The sequence below is a fragment of the Rhinolophus sinicus genome, chromosome 15, assembly GCF_057876585.1.
Source record: "Rhinolophus sinicus isolate RSI-liver-muscle chromosome 15, RSI-T2T, whole genome shotgun sequence".
NCBI lineage: Eukaryota > Metazoa > Chordata > Mammalia > Chiroptera > Rhinolophidae > Rhinolophus > Rhinolophus sinicus.
The window spans coordinates 26,999,579-27,025,341 of NC_142515.1; the positions used below are offsets into that span (position 1 = coordinate 26,999,579).

Sequence of the window (25,763 nt, forward strand, 5' to 3'; positions counted from 1 at the left end):
TTTTTCAGTCCAATTAACATATGTGTAATTTTAGGAAAGTTTACTTAATCTCCTTGGTCTCAGTTTCTTCAGCTGGTAAGAAGGAGATTATAATAGGATCTGATCTGATAGGGCTGTTGTAAGGATTAAATCAATCATTCTATGAAGCGTTGACCCGTAGTGATTCTGGCATACATTAATCACTGAATTTAAAAATGGTAGTTCTTAATATCAATATTGTTATTCTTATTAATTCTATAGGTGTGCAATTGATTTTCTGAACATAAACATAGGACTTTACATTGATCCTTGATAAATTTCATGTTAGTTTCAGTTCTTTCTGGCTATTTTGGCTATTTTACCTGTTGATACTGACACCTGCGGCATTTAGCTTTGCATGGATTGTAGTTGTGACAAATATCCCTTCTCTGCCTTAATTTAAGTGGCTAATAAAACTGTTGAGCATGACAGAGCTCTGGCATGGGTGTCTGAATCTCACAGCTAGTGGAGAATTTAAAGAAAGAAAGGCAATAGAACCTAAATCATTTTATGATCTTATTTAACAGATTCTGGGACATGACTGCTCAGGTCTTGGAATCCTCACTTGGAATTTCCAGTTAGCTGACTTTTCAATTCCTCAGAAACAAATTCACCTTCTTTTCACCTTTCCTCCACTAGCTCCCTCTCCGGTCCTCCCTGTTTCTGTTAATGGTATCATCATCAGCCCAGAGTCTGATGCATCCTCCTCTCTGGACCTCCACTCACCAACCACACCCTGTAGTCTTTCTTTTATGATGCTTCCATATATGTCCCTTTCTTTCCTTTACTGCCGCACCATCCTGAATAGGATCTCATTTCCCCTGTGTCCCCCATCTACAAAATGAGGACTTTGGACCAGACGATTACCAAAGTCCCTCTCTACTCTGATGCTGTGTGACCCTTTAGGAATGGAGACAATGCTTGACATATGTTACACATCCTCTAAGGCTAGTATTTTATCTTATGACTCTCAGGAAATATTTCCTGATTGAATCATCAACTTATGTGAGACAACCCGTTTGCAAAATATCTTCCAATTCTTTTCTTATTGCTTTGAAAGCTGCCCAACTTTGAACATTGGGGTCAGAGAATGAATCTAGACAGCATCCAGATAAGATTATCTAGAAGATAGCTATGATGTATTTAGAAGAACAATGCGACTGGAGCCCCAAAGGGCTGGGCTCCAACTGCCAGTTACTAGCTATGGGTCTCATTCAATTTCTCTAAGCCTCAGTTTCCTCAACAGTCAAATAAAACTAGAGATGCCTTCCTCACTTGTTGTGAGGCTTGTAGTGAAGAACAAGTAAGATAACATCGGCAGAACGTTCCAGAATGATATCTGTCACATGGTCAGTATAACAAGTAATAAAAAGTAGACACAACAACTTGTACTTCAACCCACCCATCACGAGTGACCATTTCCTGTCTCTCTTCCTACTCATGGTAATAGACCAAGTCCCCTTTAATTGGAATGGCAAGCAGAGCAGGAAGCTGCCCAAGGGGCTCACGGTCGATAGAGCAACTCATGTGTGTAGGGGCATCTCTGTTCTCATTCTTTATAAGCTTAGGTCACAGGCCAGCACTGATGTGGGAGGGCAAAAAGGAGGCATAGCATCTAACGGTAGAAATAAGATAAACTTTCCAGGAAGTATGGTTTCCCATTCTCTTCACACTGCTAACCTGTGTTATGTCGTCTGAGAATCCACTCAACTGGCCTGTATTGTGTCACATCTGTTGGTAAAATACTCAGACAAAGCCTCTTTCTCCTTGTGGACAAGCTACACTGGAGCCACGTTATTAGAAATTTGCTTAGTATGTATGGATTTCGGGATCACCAGCCAAGAAAATTCAAGGCACTCTTTCTCATCCACTTTGGGCATGGCTGTGCCAGGAAAACCCTAAACCAGAGGCCACACATCCAAGGCACACTCTCTCCTAGATTTAATGATTGCCTGTTTGCAACATTTGAGCACATCCTTTCTCTCCAAGCAACCAGTCTCCACATGGGTTATGATACAATTAATTAGGTTTCCAAGAACTGAACCACAATTACATTGTAGCCCTGCCTCCTACAGCACTGGACTGGGGACACTGGGCTAGTACCAAACGTGTTAGGCACAGGTCTCATCCAGATGACTAACCTCGTCTGTTCTGTGTACAGTTTACTAGTTTGGTTCATTTTCAAAGAGGACCTTACTATTGCCCTCATGCAATGACATCAAGGAATCTAGGCTTGCTGAAGAATATGACTGAGAAAAAAAGATAAATTAAGTGGCAGCTTGTTACAGAGAAAATGAAACACCAGATGGCTTTCTTTGGCTTTTAAATAAACCCCACAGAAATATCCTTCCCCTGCCACCCTCCGAGTCATAGCTGCATCATTTAGATCAATGGTTCTCCACCGGGGACAATTTTGCTCTCCAAGGGACATTTGATTGTCACAATTGGGTGGGGGAACTACTGGCACTTTAGATGCCTAGGGTGCTACTAAATATCCTACATTGTACAGAGCAGTCCTCACAGCAAAAAAATTATCTGGCCCAAAATATCAATAGTGCTACTGTTGAGAAACTCTAATTTAGACCAAGCAGAACAAATTCTGTCTAAACCAAGAAGCACATATTCATTTGTATGTTTTCATAGTGACAGTATGTATGTGAAGTTTAGAACACATAACATATATCTTAGTAACTGATGTGACTTCTGCTCACTGGACGGATCTTCCTCTGCCTGGATTGGTTTGGGTGAGGAGTTGCCAAGGGGAAGGGCTAGAGGTGCTTAGGCCTGTATTGCAATGAGTTGTTTTTTTGTTTTTGTTTTTAATTTTTAGTGTCCAACAAAACTAGATTCTATGAACAACATGCACCATTGAAGTATACATTGTTCTCTCCTGGGTAGAGAACAGAGCAAAAAAAGATTTCCAGACATAAGGTCATCTTAGAATAGTCTCTGTTTCTACCTCTGTGAGTAGACTGGGCAAATATTGAGTGGAAACCCTTAGATTGGGATAAAAAGCAAATTAAGTGATAACATAGATATTAAGATGTCCAAGGGCTTATGGCTCTGACTCAATGGCTAAGTGCTGCACGGAAGGGGACATGCTGTTCCTGTCTTGGAGCAGCTGGTGTTGCCCTGAGGTCCAGGTGAGGCGCAGATTTGGAATGACTCTCCCATCACCTGGGGTAGTGTCTGCTGCAGTATTCACCCTCTCTTGCCTGGTCTCCCTGTGGCCACTGATGCATATTTTATGAAACTGATAGATGGGTTTTGAAGGTGCAACTTCTTTTTAATGTTTACTCCAGCGCTATTATAAAACAATTCTTTATCTCCCCCCACCCCAACCTCATGACTTTTTAAATTGGTGTTGATCTTATCCAGATGTCAGGAAACAGTTTGCCTGATTCTCTTATGCTACTAGGAATGGTGAGAGGACACACAGAGGGTGCCAAAAAAAATGTATACACATTTTAAGAAAACTGTATTAAAATTGTAATACTCAATATATACTGATAACAAAAGATGCATACAAGTCACTTTTGACTTCCACAATTACAAGAGGTGCTCAAAGTGGTTATCATCAGCATCCAGACACTTCTGATTATAGCGAACTACTGCTTGAATTGCGCTGACCAAAGAGTCCACTTGTGTACATTTTTTTGGCACCCCCAGTATATGTGAAGGATCCAGGCTGGCATGGCACTTCTGTCTATTGTAATGTCAGATGCTCAAGTCTCATTGGTGAGCCTAGATTCTGCCTCCAAGCTTAAGGGGCTGCAGTGTTCTTGCCAACTATAGAAATGGCCTTGCCAAGAAACCTGTTAAGTCCACTTAACCAGACAGCTGAGGGCTGTCTGTTCCCAAAGAGTTCCCCTCGCAGGTGCCTCCTCCTCCTGGTCTGGCCCACCTTCTCCTACCTGTCCCTTCTCAGGAAGCTACACCTGCAGGCTTATTTTTCAGTCAGATGTTTTCAGAACCTTTTTACAGCATTCTGGTCTACGCCCCCAAACATGCCATTTTCCCTCAGTCCAGCATGGCTGTTTCCAAAGCAAGGCAAGGAAGCCACTTTAAGGGACATGTTGTGTCTCCTTGATGAGTCATGCTTCTGCACTGGCCATTTTCCTGAGAAAGGAAATCATTACCCCAGAGGAGTCCCTGCCTCCCCCAGGCTAGCTGGGGCCCCAGACCTACTCCAGATTTCATCCCTTCCCACAGTGTAGGGAACACGCTGCAGAGGCCAGCTTCCTGGGAGTCTGGCCATGCACTCACACAAGGCCCGGGCTCTAAGGCCCCAGTGCTTGCTGTAATGCTCTGCTACTGCCGTCTTGAAATTCGGAATAATGTTCAACAAGAGGCCTTGTGTTTTCATTTTACATTGGACCCCAGAAATTCAGTAGCCAGTGCTGGCCACAGGTTCCATGAGCCACGAGGCAGAGTCTGCTTCCCCTGCAACGTGTAGGGACCTGGACACCAGTGTCCTCACCCCGATCACAGAGGGTTACCTGGCAAGGGCCTAAGACGCCATCTCCTCGGCCCTATTTATCGCTCAGGTAAGAAAGCTGAGGCCCAGGGAGGTGAAGTTACCTATTCCAGCTCACACTAGCAGAGCACATTCTAGAACGACACCTCCATGTGTGCCTGCCAGGAAGAAGAGTAGGCCACACCCTCCTTTATCCCACCCTGTCATTTACTGGCCAATAAAACATTCTAGCTTAGTCTGTGTTCTCAATTTTTCCTAGACCTATATATGTATTTTTTTAAGCAAAAAGGAAACTAATTTACTAGTCAGACACCCCAGTAAAGAAGCCCTACAGAATCATGCTGTCAGTATTTCTGGCTAGTACACGTTTCCAAGTCCACACTTGAATTCCACGCTGACTCAGGTGTTTGGTATCCTACTGACATGTATTTTTCAAAGAATGCTCCCACAATAGTTCATGTCATCTGAGAGTGAGTTATAATTATAAAAAGCACAATTGGTCTCACGTGTCGACTGAGCATATGGGATCAATGTGGTATAATTTAAGAAGTGCCCAGAAAGCTGTTTTTGCTGTACTGGAAAAAATACGAACTTTGGAATTGGGCAGACCTAGGTTTCAACAGTTGCTCTGCATTTACTAGCTCATGGTCTTTGAGGAGGTCACTTAATCTTTTTCTGCTTCAACTTTATCAACTGGAAAATGGGAATAATAATATATAACATAATAGAGATGTTGTAACAGTAAGTATGTTGACTAGAGAGGAAGAGCTTAGTGAGTGTCCCCCTCCCCCAAAATTCCTGGCCTGGGCTTATCCAAGGCCCCAAATTGTGTCATTAGAGAGGCACCCACGTGGAATAAGGCAGTGTCTCCTAGCCCTGGTTCACAATCAAACACCTCTAAGTATAATAGGTTCAGACATTAAGTCAGTACCTGTCACTAATACCCAGGCGGAAATCCTTTATCGGACAGCCAGGTCAGATGGAGCAGGCAGAGAGCTGTGCTCTTCTCTCTCACACACAGAGGTAGCTCAGTCAACAGTTGTTAGCTGAAAGAATGGGACATTGTTCAGGAAAGTGGTGATAAAGAAAAGGGAAAGGTCAGGGGCATTGGGCCACACCTAAGTGAGGGAATTCCCAGCAGGAGGCTGTGACTAAGGGTGCTTAGACTGGAGGATTAAAGAGGTGCGGCACAGGGACAAGGAAATGTCATCCCCATTTAACTTGTTGTTGTTGACTTCATAACTTTCCTTGGTCACAAGTATAAAAATCTGTAGGAGGAAGAATAATCTTTTAAGCACTTAAAGCATAGTAATGTCCATATTCAATACTGGACCGGAAGGAAAACAGTCTTCTTATTTTAGTGCAAATCATTACCAGAGAAGCAAATACAAACTTCCAAGAAAGAAGGAAAATGTAATACTAAATCACTGGGAAACTGGACCCTCTACACATATGTGGCTGTTTTGCCTTTCAAATGGTCTTCGCAGCCTGTTCAGGGTCAAACTCCTCTTTTTACAATGGAAAGACTATTGATTTCATATCATCTCCACATTCAAAGATCATCACTGTTGCCAAACCAATCCTGGATGATTGGGCCTAATATACCTGACGAAGACAATCTTTTAACATGATTAAAAAAAAAAAAAAAGATATTCATGCAAATACCTCAAAAGTGAACTGATAAAAAAATAATAATTTTTTTAAAAAGTCAATTGAAAAAATATCAGCTTCAGAATTGCTAATGAGTGTTTTAAGGGTATGAGGTTTCCTTTTGGGGTGATGAAAATGTTCTAGATAGTTGTAGTGGTTGCACAGCATTGTGAGTTTCCTAAATGCTGCTGAGTTGTATACTTTGAAATGGTCGAAATGGTGAATTTTACCTTATGTGTATTTTACCACAATGCAAAATTTGATAATGAAATTATTTTTCATACTTATCATAAAATAGTACATTTGGGGGACCCATGGTCATATTTTTGTTTGACCAATTAGATATTGTTTCAAAGTTTTTAAAATGTATTATTGATAAACATTTCTGGATGGGTTTTAAGAATTACAATGCTTCCCTCCACTTCAATCCTTACACATGACGTTTCCCAATATCCTTTTACTCAGACCCCAGTGAAATGAGCTTAACTGAGTCCAATTTTTTCAGCAGATGGGAAATACCATTCCTCAAAACCACTCTTTACTCCCTGAAAATATTTTAACTGTGCAAATGGATGCCCGGACAAGTGGGGACAATATTACAGTGTACCCTGTAGACACTGCTAAGACTAATTTTTTTCCTCTTATGGTTAATTTTTTAAAAGAACACGCTCAAATTCTTAAAACACATTCATTTTCTAGAAGTACATAGGATTGCGTTTTTGGAATTATCTGAAACATGATTAGAATCATTTGTCATTTGGTATTGCAAATTTGAGAATGATCAGTTTAACAGGATAATGTCTTCCCTTTCCCCAAGCTCCTCCCTGCTGTATGGTGGGTGAGAGGAAGAAGCAAGAAAGGTTTACTCACTGCCAAAAGGAAAGAAAGTGCTGCAGCCCTTCAGGCCCCAAGGGCTCCTGCCCCTAAAATGAGAGAGGGGGAGAGCCATGACAATTTCTGCTGTCACATTAAATGGCAAATCTAAGAACTTCTCAAAGCTCATATAGCCTAGTTTCCTTGTCATCTCATCAGTGTCAGCGTGGTGTGTCCCATGCCCAACTGCCTCTGACAGGGTAAAGCGCGCCAGGATTTTTTTTTAAAGGGTTTAGGGTTTCTGTAGGATAATCCCTACCCCTGGTTGTGCCAAATCCTCCCAGTTTCTGTCTGCTTATAACCCAGATCAGCAGCTCAGATATGCCAAAGACTACCACAAAATATTTGCAGATCTCAGTAGGAAAAAAATAAAAAAATGTAGAGTGTCTGGAGACACTTGCAAATTACATTCTCTGGTTAATAGGTGGTTAGTAAGACAACCCAGGCTGCGAGATGCTCATGTGTAAAGTGCACCCATTCCCTCCATCCCAGGACTCTTAAGTTGTTTTTTTCTGACCAGTATGTTGAGAAAGCGCACATGAAGATATGGTGCTCAGGCCTCCTTCCAGCTGAGCTCAGTCACTCTATTTCTGAGCATGTTCCAGACCCCAGAAAGCCCCTGCCACATTCTCTCTGGCCACCTGCATGCACTACCCTCTTTCTTTCCCCCTCCTCCTATCATCTCTCCCTTCTTCTTTGTTCTCTGCCAATCCCTAAAGATTGCAACAGGCCTCTAAGATCCTGGGCTTCCCTCTAGCAACGTGTCTGACCTTGCAGACGAGTAGCAAGGCAGTAGTGGTGGGGTTACATGTGTCCCCAGTAAAAACTACTTGGCTGGTAGAGGGACTGGATGCCTTTTCCAGGGACAGAGAGACAGGTGCTCAAAGAGGAATACAGTGAAGTTGGTCACCTGCCCTGGTGAGGGGCCAAGCTGATCTAAGTGGGCAGGTGTCACCCAGGGGTGGTTGAGAGCCTGGGTTCTGGAGTTAGACAGCCCGATTTCAAATCCCATCTCTGTCATTTACTGGGTGTAGGACCTGGGGCAAGTTACTTAATGTCCCTGAGCAAAGTTTTCTCATCTATAAAATTGGGATAATCACAATAATGTGTGAGTGTATAATGTGTATGTAAATACACTATTGGACTCTACACATAAAAAGAGCTAAGATGGTGAATCTTATGTTAGGTGGTTATTTTTTAATCACAATTTAAAAAATGGGGATAACAATAGGACTGACCTCAGAGTTGTGAGGGTTAAATGAAATAATGCCTGTGAAGTACCTGGGACATAATAACATGCTCAGTAAGCGCTGACATTCACTGTTGTTGCCATTGGTTATCTGAGTCAGACCACTGGCGTGGCTTATTGTGCTGCGACTAGAACTGTGGCTCTGGGCTGTGACATAAGAAGGTGGAAGACACAGTCCCTGCCATGGAAAAGCTGATGAGCCTCCAGTTGGAGACTCGGGTCATGTATGGAAAGAGGAAAAACAGGGTATGATGGAAAGAGCTGGGGGAATCCTCAGCTAATTCATCTGGGGGCAATGGCAACATTTCCCTGGAATGTACAAGGTCGGACAATTAAGTTCGCAGACTCATCCTAGAAAAAGTGCTACCTACCTCATTACTGAATATCACTATGGTCACCTTCAAAGTACTCCCCTTGGGAAGCTATGCACCGATGCCAATGTCTAGTCCACCCTTCAAAGCAATTTTGGAACTTTTTTTCTGGAATGGCCATCAGAGCTGCCGTCGTATTACCCTTGATGTCCTGAATGTCATCAAAATGTCCTTTCAATATTTCCTTTATCTTCAGGTAAAGAAAGAAGTCATTGGGGCCAGATCAGGTGAGTAGGGAGGGTGTTCCAATACAGTTATTTGTTTACTGGCTAAAAACTCCCTCACAGACAGTGCCGTGTGAGCTGGTGCATTGTCGTGATGCAAGAGCCATGAATTGTTGGTGAAAAGTTAAGGTCGTCTAACTTTTTCATGCAGCCTTTTTAGCACTTCCAAATAGTAAACTTGGTTAACTGTTTGTCCAGGTGGTACAAATTCATAATGAATAATCCCTCTGATAGCAAAAAAGGTTAGCAACATCATTGCAACAAGTTTGGGAATTTAATTTGCAGACTTCGTAGGTAGCTTCCTCCCTTACAAGAGGAGGTTGGCCCAGGAAATTCAAGCCCGTCGCACTGCCAAATTTCTGTGGCTACCTTAACGACAGGCAAAATTAGGAGTCAGGATTTCAAAGCTGTGTGGTCTGAGACAAGCATCAGGCGCTCTCTGAGCCTCAGTACCTGCATCTGTAAGTAGGGTGGGGGTGCTAATTCAGCTCTGGGATGCTTTCTTAGGTTATCACAGCATGGAAGGCACTGTCAAATCTTCTGTGCCGGCTCCAGGGTGCCAGTCTCTGGAAGGAAGCAGCCTGAGCTGCTAAACTTGTCAACCTAAATATAACACCAATAACGCCACAGGAAGACCAGGCTGGAGGAAGTGGGCATGAGGAAGCTGAGGCAGGACTAGAAGGCTATGGAAAGGGCAGAGGAAGGAAGCTGGTGATAGGACGAGCTCTGCAACATGCAAGTAACAGAAGAGTCACTAAAAAGTGGTCTCTGTCTCAAAACGACAGTTGGTACGCAGAGATTTCAGCTTTGAGACAGAAATTATACAAAAGGAAGCTATTTTGTATAAGTCACCCAGTCTCTGTCTATATCTGTCCTCTGGTTTCACAAAGGTCAGGTTTTTGTCTTGCCATAAGGTGGAGGAAGGGACCTCTTTCCTGCATTGCCAGAGGGCAAGATTTGTGTTGAGGTAGCTCTGTGTCCTGCATGGGCCTTGCTCAGTATGCATTCACGGAATATTGGGGGAATAAATACAACAAATACATGTCTTGTATAAAACAAATAATAACATTAAACTTTATGGGGGAGCCCTCCAAAATCAGTAAATCAAGATAAATAATATTTTTTAAATCAAAATTAATGCAAAAGAAATTCATGAGATGAACAAAATATTGACATTTGAAATGAAGCTAGGACCAGTACTGCTGATTTATTTGGCCACAGGCCTCAATATGGTGGGCATGGCACTGTGTCCCAGCAAAGTCCTCCATGACAGCTGCTGGCCTTGCAGCCATCGGTTCTTCCTTCTGTCCAGCTGAGGCCCTAACGGACATTCCTAACACTATCCCAGAGGGCTTGGGCTGGGGCCCAGGAGAGTTGCCTTCATACTGGCCTCCCAGCCAGCAGTGTCCCCAGGCCCAGGCCCTCCTCCATTCTTCCCCACTGATCAGGACACCCTCTGAGGCAAGTCCTCTAAGGGCTCCCAAAGCCTATAAACCCCGTCTCCTTGGCCTAATTAACACAGACCTTGACTCGTGGTCGCACTCCCAGCTTCATCTTTGACTATTCCCTTCCCTCCAATACCCCCAATTTTTGCCATTCTCAGCTACTCACTAGACCTCCAACATTCAGACAATTTCACCTCTGAGCCTTTGCACGTTCTGTTCCACTACTGGGCTATGTTCCTCACTCTTTTGTCTTATGAATTTCTGTTTTCCCATGAGGATCCAGCTCCCAGGTCTCTTCATCTTGAAACCTTTAAGTCATTCACCTCCTTTTTAGGGTCCTCACTGCCCTCTGATCTTCCCTGTTTCTGGCAGAGAATGATGTGTAGTTTTCACTCGTCACTTCTCTGTATCATATGCATTTTTAAAAATTAGCTTCTATGACTTTCATAAAATGAAGAAACAACACTATGTTCAGTTTAGGACCAAAAAAAACCAATTGAGGAGATAAGATGCAAAAGATGTCACAAGAACCGAGTAATAGTTCAAAAACTGCTATTAGTACTGGAGATTAAATAACCGGTAAGTATAAATTCAGGATTTATAAAAGTAAAATTTACAGCTGCAAAAATCCTGAGTGTCCGTGTAACCCAATCTTCTCATTTCATGGGGAAAAAAAATGAAGCATTGAGCAATGATGAGCAGTGCTCAGATTTGCACAGCCAGGAAGCAGGAAGGAGTAGAGGACAATCTCTGTACCATCATTGCCGTGCTCGTTCCCTAAGTGGACTCCCTTCCTGTGCCCAAGAAATGATCTGGAAGGGGGAAGGAATGGCCTGAGCTTAGCCTTGGGCTGGAGAGATAGAATGATTAATTATGCCTCAAATGTTTGGGTGGGTCCAGATTGTGAAGACCTTTGAACGCCAAGCTAATGAGTTTGTACTTTATCCTCTAAGAAACAGGGAGACATTAAAGACTATTCCTGAGCAGACTGACATGATGAAAGGGGCAATTTAAGAAACTAAATTTGGGGAAGGAGAGAGACTGATGGTAGGGAGCTAAGATAGGAGGCCACCAGCATTGTCTGTGGTTCATGAGATCACAAGCGCTGTGCTGAAGGAAGGGATGGGAGGGGACAGAAACAGGGAAGATTTGTCACAAGATGAAGAATCGACATAACTGGTGATGGGAGTTGAAGTGTCAAAGAGAGAGACAGGGTCAAAGAAAGCTCAGACGTCTCAAGCCTGAAGATCCAAGAACCAGATTACAAGCTCCATTTCTTCTTGTACTTATCAGAAGCTTTAAATTTTCTAAAATTTAATAACAAAAACGAAGCATACTAGAAAAATGTTCAGCAGCATCTTAAACAAAACTCTAGAGTCACTGATGTGAGATCATTTAAACATTTGAAAAAGGAGGAAGTCAGGCAAAGAAAGAATCAGCAGACCGGGTGACGATCACTCCATTTTTAACAATGCACTCGTAAAACTACTTAGCACTAAATTTGAGTTTTAAAGAAGTGCAAGACTCATATACTGAAAAAAAAAATGCACTCACAGAACAACATCGTTAAGAGATTGGATGTTTTCTTTGCCTATATATATATATACCAAAGAAAATATTAGAGAGGTTTCTACTCCAAACTGATCATAGAAACACAGAAGTTGGAGACACGCGGCTAGCTGCGAGAAGAGCACCAGGAGATGCTCCAACCAAGTAGATGCAGACAATTCTCAGGCAGTCGCCATGCAGTCCAAGGAGCTCAGGGTGACACTGAATAACTCCTGCCAAGACAAAGCGTCAGGCTTGACTCAGCAGACAGTGGGGAGCTGCTGCAGGCTCTTGAAGAAGCGGCCTGCTGAAAGCTGGGTTTTAGAAGCCTTAGCTGAGTAGGGCCCTGCCAAACCTTGAGAGCACGGACTGGACTGGCACGCTGCCAGACAGCATTTTCCTGGTGTGAAGGGGAATGTGCAGGTTTGGATCTTGGCTGCGAGAGGGGGGCCAGCCCAGGATACTGGAAGGATGATGCTCCAGACTGGACCTGAGGTTAAGATGTAGGGGTGCAAAAGGAGGAAGGATGTGCCTGCTCTTTTTGTTTGCAAAGATTCGCTTTAATGTGAGACCCTCTTTAATCCATTCCTAAATCCAGATTAAACCAGGAGTTTCTCTGATTAACATTACTTTGCATTCCACCTTTTCTGGAAAGACAGAGTGAAAAAAACACACACAAACGAAACAAAAAAAAAACCCTAAATTAACCTGCTTTTTCACAGTGTTCTGTGAATGCCCTATGGAGCTTCAAGAAAAGCAAGATGTTTTCGGATTCTTTTTTTTTCTAATAAACCTTAAAAACTATACCTCTTGCAGATGATACTATCTTTTGAATCATCTTCTGTACGTAATAAAAATGATGGAAAAGGTATTTTATAAAATACTACGTATTTTCTTGGACTGCCGTGGTAATCAGGCTGAAAGATCATGAGCAGCTGCCTTCCACGTACCCCCTCGGCCCTGGTGGAGCTCTGCATCCCACCAATAACAAAAATAAACGAGACTATGAAAATGATGAGCAGCATCTTAGAAAGAACTCTGGAGTCAATTAACGTGAGATTGTTTGAACACTTGAAAAAGGAGGCAGTCAGCCAAAGAATCGGCCGACCTAGTGATGGTCTGTCCTTCCACATACCTGGGCGACTCTCAGCTTGCAAACCCCTTTCTGAAGGGCAGGCAGCATCTATGGATCCCTCCCCAACTTGTGCACTCTAAGCCAGTGGATCTTCCCTGGGGGATCTGCAAAGGTCTATTCTGATCACGCTGCCAGTGGTTCTCAACCTCGGCCAAACACTGGAATCACCTGGAAGCCAATGAGCTGCAGGGAGGATGTGAGGATTTAGAACCCTCCCTAAGTGATGCTAATGTGTAGCCAAAGTCACGACCACTTTTCTAGCCTGACTTTTTCTTCCAAGACGGAGATGTACAGAGATTGCCCATCGATGTAAGCTCTCATCTTTAACTCAGAAAATACTCACTGAAGAAGGCTGGGCTCCTGGGGTCCAAGTCCCTGCTTGGTGCCAGGACTGGGAACAGATGGTGGACAGGCAGACTATGCGCCCGACTTGTACTGATCCGAGCACAGGTGAAGGTAAAAGCTGGTCGGCACCCACAACTGATTCTGCTCTTTTCCCCCGTTGAAAGCAGACATCACAACACTGGCTAAAACTCCTTTTGCCAGTATATTCCTTTCCTGGGGAAGAGTGTCTGGGTATGCCTTTGGCATCCAATTACGGAGTAAAGAGTCAGATTTGCCACTGAAGATATTTCAGGCAGTAGAGGGCAGGTAGGAAGACACTCTGGAGATTGGCAAGCCTTATCTTCTGCTCTTTGCAATTAAGCCTGGCCTAGAAGGAGATAAACTTGCCCTGGTCCTTTAAAAAAAGTTCTTAGCTTTCCATGTGCATAAGAGTCACCAGTCCCAGGAAATTTGTTAAAATGCAGATTGCTGGGCCCCACCTGGGATTTTTATTCCATTGGTATGGCTTAGGGCCCAACAATCTGATTTTTTGTTTTGTTTTTCGCTTTCATTTTATTTTTTGGCAAGCGCATAATTTTTACTTGCCTAAACTTAGTGTTGATTAAAATGCTCTTTTCTTACACTTGGATACAGATGGCTATACAGAAGCATTTGTTAGTACTTATTCTTAGTGCACTGAAATAATTCATCTATTTGCAAATGGTATAACTGTAGGTCAGAGATCAGAATGTCTCTCCATGTCAGGGTATATAAATACCCATAGTTTTATGCAGAACTGAGGTCATCAGACCATTCCCACAGGTTGGTTCCAATCAGCTATGCCAGGTTGGGGATTGTCTCAGCCAACTCTCCCTGCTGCCACCCCCGAAAAAACCCAGTAACAACAACAGCAAAACCACAACCAAACCCAATTCTGGAACACCTTCTGACCTGGATGAAATCTACCCAAGTGGAAATGTTCCCCCTTCATGTCTCTAGCAGGAGGCACTAATTTCATTCCTGGTCAAATCCAGTCCCCAGGGTCTTAGAAAAGCCATTACCCTGAACTGAAAATGAATGCCAGTGAGGGCAGGCATTTTACATCCCTTATCTGTATTTCACACCAACCCTAAAAGGTAGACTTTACTATCTTCATTTTACAGATACTAAAGTTAGGTCGTCTTCAGACCATACTTTAGAAAACATTGTTTTAGAGGGTGGTCTAGTTTTGAAGGCACAGGAAGGAACCTGAGATTGTCTGCTGTCTCCTGTCCCTGAGACCGCACCCCCATCCAAGGCTCCCAGAAGCAAGACCTTCAGCCCTTATTCTCAACAGCATTTGGTCTCCCCAAGTCTGGCCTGGTCTCTCCCTTCCCTCAAGCACAGGGTCCTGATATTTCACCACTTTGTCACACCCACCTGGATCAGAGTTTCAGTGACTTAAAGGCCCTTCAGTTTGCAAGGGGGAGGAAAGGTGTAGTAGACAAAGACCAGCTGGCTGTAACACTGTAATAATAATAGGGTACCAGATGGGTACTAAACTTACCGGGGTGATCAATTCGTAAGGTGTATAAATGTCTAATCACTATGTACACCTGAAATTAATACAATATTGTATGTCAACTGCAATTGAAACATAAAGAAAAAAAATTTTTTTAATTCTTCCCCCTGTTAACCTAAAAATAAAAGGCCTTTCAAAGTGGAAAAAACAAAAGACTAGCTGGCTAAGCCTAAGCGTGGTGCTCACTTATGAAAATGTTCAAGATAGAAGTGGGAAATGCAGACTATGAAATGTCAAGTATGATCTTAATCTTAATGTGTGAAGTCTATACATATTATCCATGTGTCGTAAAAAAAATGGAAGGCTGTTAATAGTGCAGGTTAGAATTAAAACTGACACTTTAATGATTATTTCCAAATTTTGATACAGTGGACATCTGTTACGTGTAGCCACCATGGCAGTATCATACAAAACAGTTTCACTGCCTTAAAAATCCCGTCTTACCTATCCATCCTTTCCTTCCTCCTCCCAAACTCATGACACCCGCTGATCTTTTTACTTTCTCTATAGTTTTGCCTTTTCCAGATTCCAGTTGGACTCATACAGTACATAGCCTTTTCAAACTGGGTTCTTTCATGTAGCTGAAATTACATTTTTAATCAAAAATAAAGTTATAAAATACGAAACTGTACAACTTATGCCATCAGCCACTACTTACTTACCTGTGACTTGAAAAAGAAAAAAAAGAAAAGAAAAAGGGTCACGTCATCTTTTGCCATTCAAATTACAGTACCCCATCCCACTGTTACACATCTTTTGCCCCTGGGATTCTGGGAGTCCCGGTGCTGCTTACATATCCCACAGCCCCACACTGGCTCTCACATCACCTGGAAACTTACCAGAAATGCAAATTCTTTGACTCCACCACACATCTACCCAATTAGAAACTCTGGGGGTGTTTTGAAACTCTCTGTTTCAATAGCCCTCGAGGTGATTCGAACACAGTTTAGTGTGAGAACAATTGGTCTATCTGATTTTAAAGTAAGCCCCCTCTTTGAAGGCAAAAAACTGCTGGTAACTTTCAAATGATGATTTTTCGTCCTTGTACATCCTGGAACCTAAATTTGTTGAGATCCAGGCTCAGCCAGGGTCGCACTACTACAGTATGTTGTTAAATTAACTAAGTTTGTTGACATTAATTCAAAAGCTTGAAAAAATTTTAAAAACAACAGCCAGTGAGAGAATATAAAATTTGATATAGTTTATCCAAGTAATAATAATTACAATCACTTATATGGCATGCTTACCATTTTTAAATCCCAAAATGCTATCCTGCTTAAAAATTGCGTATTAATATTGGTTTAAAAGACATTAGGTAAGATTTGTTCTCCATTTTATTTTGTTACATGAACACGGTTGTCTCTTTACGACTTTAAAAAATTAGAACACGGTCACCCTATTATCCTTCTCCCAACCATGGGAGGATAACTCTGAAAGTTCAGGCTAATCAAAGTGAAGGTGTTTTGTGCCTTACGTATTTTCACCACACATGACTTACCTCAGTAAAACAACTGATGTTTAAGTTGAAAGCAACCTCTCCTGGAACAGTCCAGTTGCACATTCCTTTGCTATTGCATGTATTAATAGTATAAGTAGTCGTCGAGAAAAAAGGACTCCAAAATGGAGCAGACGATACTAGAGAGCAGCAACGTTGTGTATCACACAGCTTTGTGTATGAATAGCTGATCAAAGCAGCTGACAGCATCACCCCATCACGGCTTGAGGAACGCTGTGTTTTACCAGGTAATAAGTTTGGCAGCTGTAACTGAGCAGTCTGTGGACCTCAGGATTTGTGTGAATGAGATGCAGACAGAGAAGAAAAAATTTAACTGCAAAACATATAGGTTATGAAACAGTTCAACATTTACTATAATGTATATATTATAATAAACTTAATAATATAATAAAAAAGTAATTAGGAAATGCAAAGAAGCATCAAATACCAAGTTGAGCAAATGACAAAATTACATCAACTCTGCTACAACAATTTACATCTGTTTATACCTACAGCTAAGTCGCTTATACAAATCAGCCCCTGGATCCCTATTAGTCTGCTTGTGTCTCCTCTTGATGAACTTCTGATAGGATCCTTTACTGGCTCATTCTGCCCTTCAACCCGGTGAAGCATCAATTTAGGCTAAAGACAAGCCATTCAGTTACAGTCAGCTTAGAACCACAGTTGCCCTCTGCTCTCCATTTGAAATTATTAAATTTCTTCTCAATTAATTCATTTCAACCTATGTCTTTCAATCTCTCTTTCTCTCCACTGCCAGATCTCTTATCTTTTATTTTCCCTCATTCCTCTATATCAAAGATTCTCTCTAAGTTCCTCAGGAAAAGTAGAAAGGAGTTTGATGCAGGATATATGTGAACAAATTCTAGAATGCTGCAGGGTTCTGAGGCAACTCAAGGGTCCAGCTTAAGGGACACTGTGTGTGTCTCCGTTGGGCCAGGTGGTCCCCCTGCTCTCTCATCCCTCCTTTTCTCTGCTGCTGAGCCTGGCACTTTGCTGAGTTCAAAGGTAGGGAATCAGTATGCCCAGCCTCCCTGACTGGAGACATAAAATGTGGTCTCATTTCTTTTGTTATTCAAATTATGACTTGGCACCGACCCCTCCCTACATCTGAAATTGGGCCCCTCTGTGGATCCCGCAGTTATGTAGATAATTCCCCAAGATGCAGCCTTGGGGATGTCCTGAAAGAAGTTTCCCTTACCCTCCTACTTGCCCTCCAGCCTGTGCTTTCTCTGCCCTCCACTCCTCCATGCCAATGGAACACACCCTTCCTCACAGCCCTGCTCAGGGGGACCGTGACTACTGACTGGATACTGCTGATGATTCAGAGACAGTGAAGAGGAATTATCTCATTAAAAATGGCTGGCGCTGGCGCTGGGTATGGTTCTTCTCAGAGCTGAGGCCCAGACCCAGCCTCCGGTTCAGGGCTACCACGCCACCCCTCTACCCCTCCCCATCTCCCCATCACTGAATATCCCTCAGGTTTGTCTATGCTCTTCAGAACTCTAGCTCTTAACAGTCATTTTACCTAGAAGGAGAAAGAGCTCCCTAAAATCCCAGTCACAGTTCCCATTCCTTGTTTGAGAATCTACCTTTTCCCAAGATGGTGAAGAGTAGGAATGTGTATCTCCTACCCAGTAAACCCACCCCACCCCCTTGGTGCCCGATGGCCCTTAATAAACAACTGCAGCAGAACATCAGCATTGGTGAGTCATTTGGCCTTAAGTTAACACTTATGGAGGATGCCAACAGCCCAGGCCAGACAGAGTTTCTCTGACAAACTGGACTCTCATCCTCTAAACTGCTCCATCCACAATGAAAAGTTTTGCAGCATGTGCATTCTAAATCCTTACAGAGCCAGAGAATATTTCTCCCAGTTTCCCCCCAATGAACAGGATTTCACAGACCTGTGCTGAGCTGAATTGTGTACCACTATTCATACTACCTAACAGAAGGTCTAGCTTGCAGAATCAGAGATATCTGCATTCAGGTTTATGGGAAACCACAATTTTCTCCAACAACAATGGTCGTGTACAAGCTTTACATTTTGTTAACTAAAGGGCCCAATCAAATAGTTTCCTCAGAAGAAAGGAAAGGTTTGCATGAAAGGTGAATTCAAATATCCTACTCTTTCAGAGCAAAACCATGTGAAATTATGTGTGTGTGTGTGTATGTGTGTGTACACATACATATATGTATATATATATATATATATATATATATATATATATATTTTTTTTTTTTTTTTTTTTTTTTTTTTTAAGTCAAAAAGTTATTATGAAGAAAGCAAAACATGGCCCTATACTCCAATTCGGTTAACATTTTTCTCTATATATGAATGTAAATAAAAGTGATATACCATGAAGATGCTATGAAGATTCAAATAATATAGAAACATCTTCATTATGAAGTAAAGGTCTCCTTTTTATAAAGTAGAAGCCCCTACCGCCACCCTGAGCCACCAGCTCCTCACTCTATAGTTGATTGGTCTGCACCCTGCACAATGGTGTCCAGCTGTAAGGACTAATGGGAGCTGGATTCCATCCGTATCTGTTTACCTAGCTATGTACCCTGCCACGGGCAGTGTCCACCCAGAACAAAAGGGGTACGTTCTTCTAATTTGTGTGAAGGTATTCAATTGGCTTGGAAAACCACCTTTTAATGACTTCTTGCATATCCTTCTAAAAAGGTATGCATATACCATCACATATGTATGTATATATCTTCTTTTTCCACACACAAAAATACTTACATGCTGCTACACACTATTCTGAACTGTTCTTCTTTCTTTTCTTTCTCCTCTTTTTCCATTTTTGTTTAACTTAATAATATCTTAACATCTCTTGGGGATTTTGATATACAAGCAATACAGATGTATGTTTCTTTTTTTCTTTTTACAGGATCTCTGGTATTCCACTGTGTAACTTTATCAAAGTTTATTTAACTAGTTCGCTTTTAGTGATTGATGGGTGTTTAGGTTGTTTCCAGGTTTTTTTTAGGGGGGATGCAAGAAGGATTAGGGTTATTACATATAATGTTTATATGTATATAATGCGGATATCTATATAATGGTGTAGTTTTATAACAATGTTCATTGGGCAAATTCCTAGCTGTGGAATTTCTGGGTCAAAAGGCATGGAGGTTTCAAATTTTGACAGATATTGATTGTAACAATTTGCATTCCCAAGAATAGCTGTACCCTCATACGCGTGCTAATACCTAGGATACTCTCGTGTCCTCATTAACCCTGGATATTATCACACATATTAAGTTTTGACAGTCTAATAAGCAGAACATATTTCATTGTTGTTTCAATTTATATTTCTTTAAATATAAGTGATGTTTAAACATATTTTCATTGGTCTGTTGGCCACTCGTACTTCTTTCTATGTGTTAGCTATGTGTTCACATCCTTTGCTCATTTTCCTACCGAATTATTCATAATCTTTTTTTTTACTGAGTTGTAAAATTGCTTTGTAAATCCAAACATGTAGTTATTATTATTATTATTATTATTATTATTTGCAGATATTTATTCCAGCATGCCGTTTATCTTTTGATTTTGTGCATATTAATTTTTGTTCTACAAAAGTTTCAAATATCTATGCAGTCACATTCAATAATCATTTTCTGTATGTGCAACTTTTAAATGACAATTTTTCCAGATTCTACCTAGTAAGGTTAACAAAAAGAGTCTTGGGCCTGGTATCAGCCTGTACTGTGTGCTTCAAGGTAGCCCCCCCCCCCCCCCCCCCCCGCAATGTGGATGCTCAAAGAACAGAGAAGCTTATGACAGGATCACAGGGCTTTGGCCTTACCTGTCTCCCCAGAACAGACAGGCCTGGGAATCACAATTCCTATTCACAGTCTGAGAGTGGCCCAGACATCCAATGGATGGGGACATGGCGCAATGGCCACATTACTTGTAAAATCAGTCACACTTTCCCTTTACTCACATAGCAGATGTCAACTAAATTAAATACAATATAATCCATGCTGTTTGGGGTTTTATTGTAGGATCCCCCTTCCCCTTTTTTTAAATCAACCTAGTTATTAATATTTTCTGTTTAATTTTGTTCTTACAGGCAGCTTCAAAAGATGGTCCATGATATTAAGAACAATGAAGGCGGAATAATGAACAAAATCAAAAAGTAAGTTAGACTACATTGTACCATATGATCACTTATTTATATGAATAACATCTATGTCAGCCCGTGCTAAGTGAAAGAAAACAAAATTCTCTGTTACCCGAGTGAGGAGTTGCAACCTCTTTAGCATGTAACCATTTCTTAGTCGTGGCTAGAGCTCATGGTGGTCAGATCTGCATTCAGGAAACATGGTGAGTGACTGGGTGATACTCAGGGCACTTAGCTTTTCCTTCTCACTGAAGGAAGGGTGAGCTATGCATTCAAGGAGACTAACAAGCATCAAAAACAACATTTGTAGAAGCAGGAAAATCAGCTTCCGAAACCATTTAGCTAAGGGCCACTAGGACACGGTTGGAGACATCCAAAGGAGAAGTTACAAGAACACAGCCCCTAATTTCCTCAGGATGCTATACTGTTCTCCATATTTTGATTTCTGCTTTTTCAATTATTGCCGTATATGGTGTTTTCAACTGGCAGCACTTGGAGAGGGAAAGCTAGAATTCTAAATCTTCCTGCACACCAAAAACTCTTAAGATTTTTTTAAAGAGAATAGAAATTGTATATACCTGCATTTGACACTCAAAATCTAAATCAAGAGAAAAGGGGAAATGTTATTCTGTTAGTTTTAAGTTTTTTTGTTTTTTTTTTAAGAAAATAATACAGATTCACTAGGAAAAAAAATCAAAGAGTTCAGAATTGTATAAAGTCAAAATCTCCCACTTCCTTATATTTCCACTTTAACCCACTGTCCAGAAAGGAACATTGTCATTAGTGAGTTTGGCATATAAATCTATATGTATGTGTTTACACACGTACACATACATGTACTGATAGAGATATAATAAATACCTATACACACATACATTTCATCATGAATGGAATCATACTACATAAACCATTCTACAAACTTGCTTTGTTTGGTGGTTTTACTTAATGCTATATCATGGACATTTTTGTTGGTATGTAAAAATAAACCATATTCCTTTTTGAATAGTTGATTAATAGTCTACTATAAATGTATTATTATTCATTCAACCAGCTATATATTGTTGGACATTTTTTAAAAGGAGGGAGAGAGTTTAAACTGGCACATTTTTGGAAGGCAATTTGATAATATCAATCAAAATTTGTGGCCATTTCTTTCAGCTTAACTGTCACACACAATATTTTTTTTTACACAGTATGTCAATAAATATCTTTTGCAGATTTTGAGCATACGAAAAAACTAAATTCCTGAAATGAAGTTTTTGGGTGGAAGGATTTATGCCCTTGAAATCTTTATTGATATTCGCAAATTGCTTTCCAAATCTTTTATGCCACCAATAGTGTATGAAAGTTCGTTTCCCTGTGCCTTCAGAACAGAGTATCTTCATTCTTTTTGATCTTTGCTAAACATAAAAGAAATCACTTTTTATGGTGTTTTTAGAGTTTAAAATGTAAATGAGTCTCAATATATATAAGTGATCATCATAAAATAGTTAAAATAGTCTTCTGCTTGTGGGACGATGGTCATCTCATAGAGGAGGAGAATTTGTCTTCATGTTCTGTCTTCTGACTGGGAGAGGTGTGTAATTACTTTCATTATTATTTATGATACATATAGAATCTCATTGAAATGTCCTGCTGGTCGTTGTTTAAATCACTTGCAAGTCTAGATGAATTACCCTCCCAGTCTCCAGTTTTACAATACACACATTTTCTCAATATTATGAAGCCTCTCTATAAAATGTCTATTCCATGGGCAGTCATACTTACAGCAGCCATGGAACTCAAATGCTTCCAGGCAGTTTCTATTTCATTATACCTATTGTCCCCAAAAGTATTTTTACTTGACAAACTATGTTTCTTCTCAGCTTGGAAAACACGGCTGCCAAATAGTCATTACCCCGGGTGAAGTCAGTGGCCCTTTGGTTCTGAGTGACATGCAGTTCTTAGCGCTCACTCGTAGTCAGGCAACAGGTGCCACTTTGAAAGGAGGAAGCACAGTTGAACACACTGGTTTCCTAACACAAGACCGTGACAGAGTCGTCACTGGTCCATGGCCAAATGAGAAAATGTTCAAGTGTTGGGGGCCAGCGTACAGCTGCCGGCTCCTAGTGAGGCCCAAACCACAACTTTTACTCCTGGTTGGTGCTCAGTGACCAATAGTTGGTCTGTGCTTTTTGAAATTTTACTGGTACATCAACAGACCTGGACCAGACCCAGTTTTGTTTTTTGTTTTTCTTCCCTAAACCTTTGGTCATCTCTCTCTGGACCTAATCATAGCTCTGATGATAATATCTTCCCTGAACACCTTGCTGCCTTGCTGTAATAATTGAATGAAATAATGAAATAATAGATAGGAGAGCCTTTGGGAAAACAAAAAGCAGAATTTCTATGCAAATATAAATATTATTATTTTTGCAACATTATGATTCTGGTGTATAAGTCCTGTTTTTTTAAATCAAACATGAATTTCTGAACTGCTTTTTTCCTAAGAAATGAAATATATTTTGTATGTAATTATACACTGCTTGTAATGGATGTGATGTTTTCGTTAATAAAAGCTATTGGATATAGGCTTTATTTATAGATTGTAATTTTTAATTAAGTAAATCATTCTTAAATAAAATGGGTAACTTATTAAAAATAATAATTTACTACAAACCTTATCCATTTCAAATAATGGAAGTGGAGGTGTTGTCAATACTTATAAAAAGCCTGAATTTGGGATACATTTTTAAAGTGTAATTTTAATTTTATTCTTTTAATGAGTGAGGAAGGATTGTGAATATTCAGGACATTTTATATGTGTATAAAGATACTAAAGTAGTGTTGAAAGTGCTTGAAACAGTGCAACTTCTAAATAAGCTAAATATCACAATCCCCAACCTACAGACATTCACTGCTCACTTACCTGGCACTTTTTTAAATAGTGCAAAAAATAATTTCAGTCTAACCTACAATTAAAATTATAGCTAATTTTTCCTGTTATTTAAAGCATTTTTTGTGATTTATTAAAATAGAGTTCATCTTCTCTTACCTTCCTGTCAACCAATTAACAATTATCTTCCTTGAACCTCTGACCTCAGTGCTTACTGGTATTCTGACCTTTTGGAGCCCTTTGTCCATTGTATTTCACCTTTGCCAAGTCACAGTCATTCTGTGCATTGATGAGATGGGGAGAGGTGGGAAATTTCTGATTAATGGCTTTGCTACATGTTCAATATATCTAGCCTTTCAATGTGATGGATCCAAAACAAGCCATTATTCTATTAGTAGTTTATCTATTATCTCTACATCTGCTTATATTATGGTTCTTGGCAACAGGTGTCCCACGCACTGACCACTTGTCTAATGGTTGTTAATTACAGGCTGAAAGTCAAAGCACCTCCAAGTGTTCCTCGAAGGGACTATGCCTCCGGTAAGAGAATTTCTAAAATACTTGGACTATTGGTTAATTTAATGTTTATATTTACTTCTTGAAAAGGGAACTATGTTCTATTCATATGAAAACAAAAGGTGCCCATCCTAATTTTAAGAATGACCAGTCTATTAGGTATTTGACTATAGTGGGGACGTAGTATCCCATCATCCATCCACCCACCTACCCATTCATCCATCCATTCACTCATCTATTTATCAGCTATTTATTAAGCGTCTTCCATGTGCCAGGCACATACAAAGTCTTAGGTAGAAATACAGTGCTAAACAAAGCAGATATAACTCCACACTCACAGAATGTGTTGTCTAGAAGGGAACATAGATGATGTTTGAAGCAATGACAGTTCAGTGTGATCTGACACACAAAGGTCTGTGGAAGCACACAGCAGCAAGCTCTCATCTAAGCAGAGGTGGAGCAGATGGGGAAGGGAAGGTTTCCTGGATAAAGAACTGTAAAAATGGATACTTGAGAGGGGGGCATGGGAATAAATTATTGACAGCACATAGTTACTCAATTCCCTTTGAGTTTAGCCCTGCGACCTCACTACAACTAAGATCAGCTTTGTCAGGGGAGAGCAGTTAGTCTTGACATTTGTAGTGTTTATGGCAGTGGTGAGCAAAGTAAATTATCCAATACACTTTCCTTTTCTAGAACAGGATAGGTCTAAAAATCTCTCTCTACTGACTTCGTGTAAAGATTTCCTGGACATGGACAAATCTATACAGTCCTTAGTGAAAAAACAAATACATTCTTCTCTTCAAGTTCTAAAAATGAAAACAAAGCAGACTATACCTGTTAAATACCCAAGGGTTTGATGCGGAAATTATGGAATCATGGAGTCTCAGTTTTAAGAGGAGCCCCAGAGGTGATATAATCTAACATCCAATCCAGTGCTTACACCTAGCCCATTGCTATGTACCACAAACAAGGGCCAAGTCTGTCTGGTCCAGTCAAGGACAGACAGCCCTGGCAAGATATAAATGTGATTCATTTCCTCGTGGCTTCCAAAGTTTGCCCTATGGCCACACACTATAAGTCTTTAAATATTAAAGACAGTGGAAAATGAATTGTTCTGTGCAACTTCAAGGATAGAGTTAGAAGTTAGGGTCATTTGAATGGTTTCTTCCCTAGAATAAACATTTCCAGGTGCTTCAGCTGTTCCACACTTACTATGATTCACTGAACAAATATTACACGAGGGTGTCCTGTGTGATACTCACTGTGCTAGATGTGAAGTGGAGAACAAAATATAATCCCTGACCTTGAGGTGCTCAATGACTAGTGGGGCATCAGATAATAAACAAAAATGCCAACAGGTAAATATAAATTACCAAACATGGTAACTGCCTATGAAAGAAAATGGCAGGTGGAGTGACAGGACATCACTATGGGGTGGGGGAACAGCTTAGGTAGTCAGGGAAGGTCTATGGAGGTGACATTTAATTCAAGTCCTGGCGTCTGAGCAGGATGATTTGTCACTTTGTAGATACTGGACACAAATGTTAGTAGCTCAGAGGCAATCCTAGGAAACCTAAGTAGACAGATACATCTGATTTCAGGATGGACATCTCCTGATGATCCTCTCCTACTCAACGACTCAGCTTTCTTCTTGCTCAGCCCCTCTCCCAGCCCCCTCCTTTCCCCGTATTTTTCATTTGGACAAAAGACAGGTAGCATTCATCATTTATTCATCTTTTTGCCTAAGCCTCTCACACCAGGGAATCATCCTTGAGTCCTCCTCTTCCTTCCCCCTCCACAAAAATATTAATCTCGAAATCCTATTAATTCTAGCTTTTAAGTGTC

General features: G+C 40.9%; 1 protein-coding gene across 1 annotated transcript in view; it reads left to right on the forward strand.

Annotated features, from left to right (window-relative positions):
- Positions 1–25,763, forward strand: part of BLNK (B cell linker) — a 72,006-nt gene that overhangs the window by 3,242 nt on the left and 43,001 nt on the right. Inside the window, exons 2-3 of the mRNA XM_019724775.3 lie at positions 20,474–20,539; positions 23,890–23,939. Of these exons, the coding sequence (XP_019580334.3) occupies positions 20,474–20,539; positions 23,890–23,939 (116 nt within the window). The remainder of the gene's footprint in view (positions 1–20,473; positions 20,540–23,889; positions 23,940–25,763) is intronic.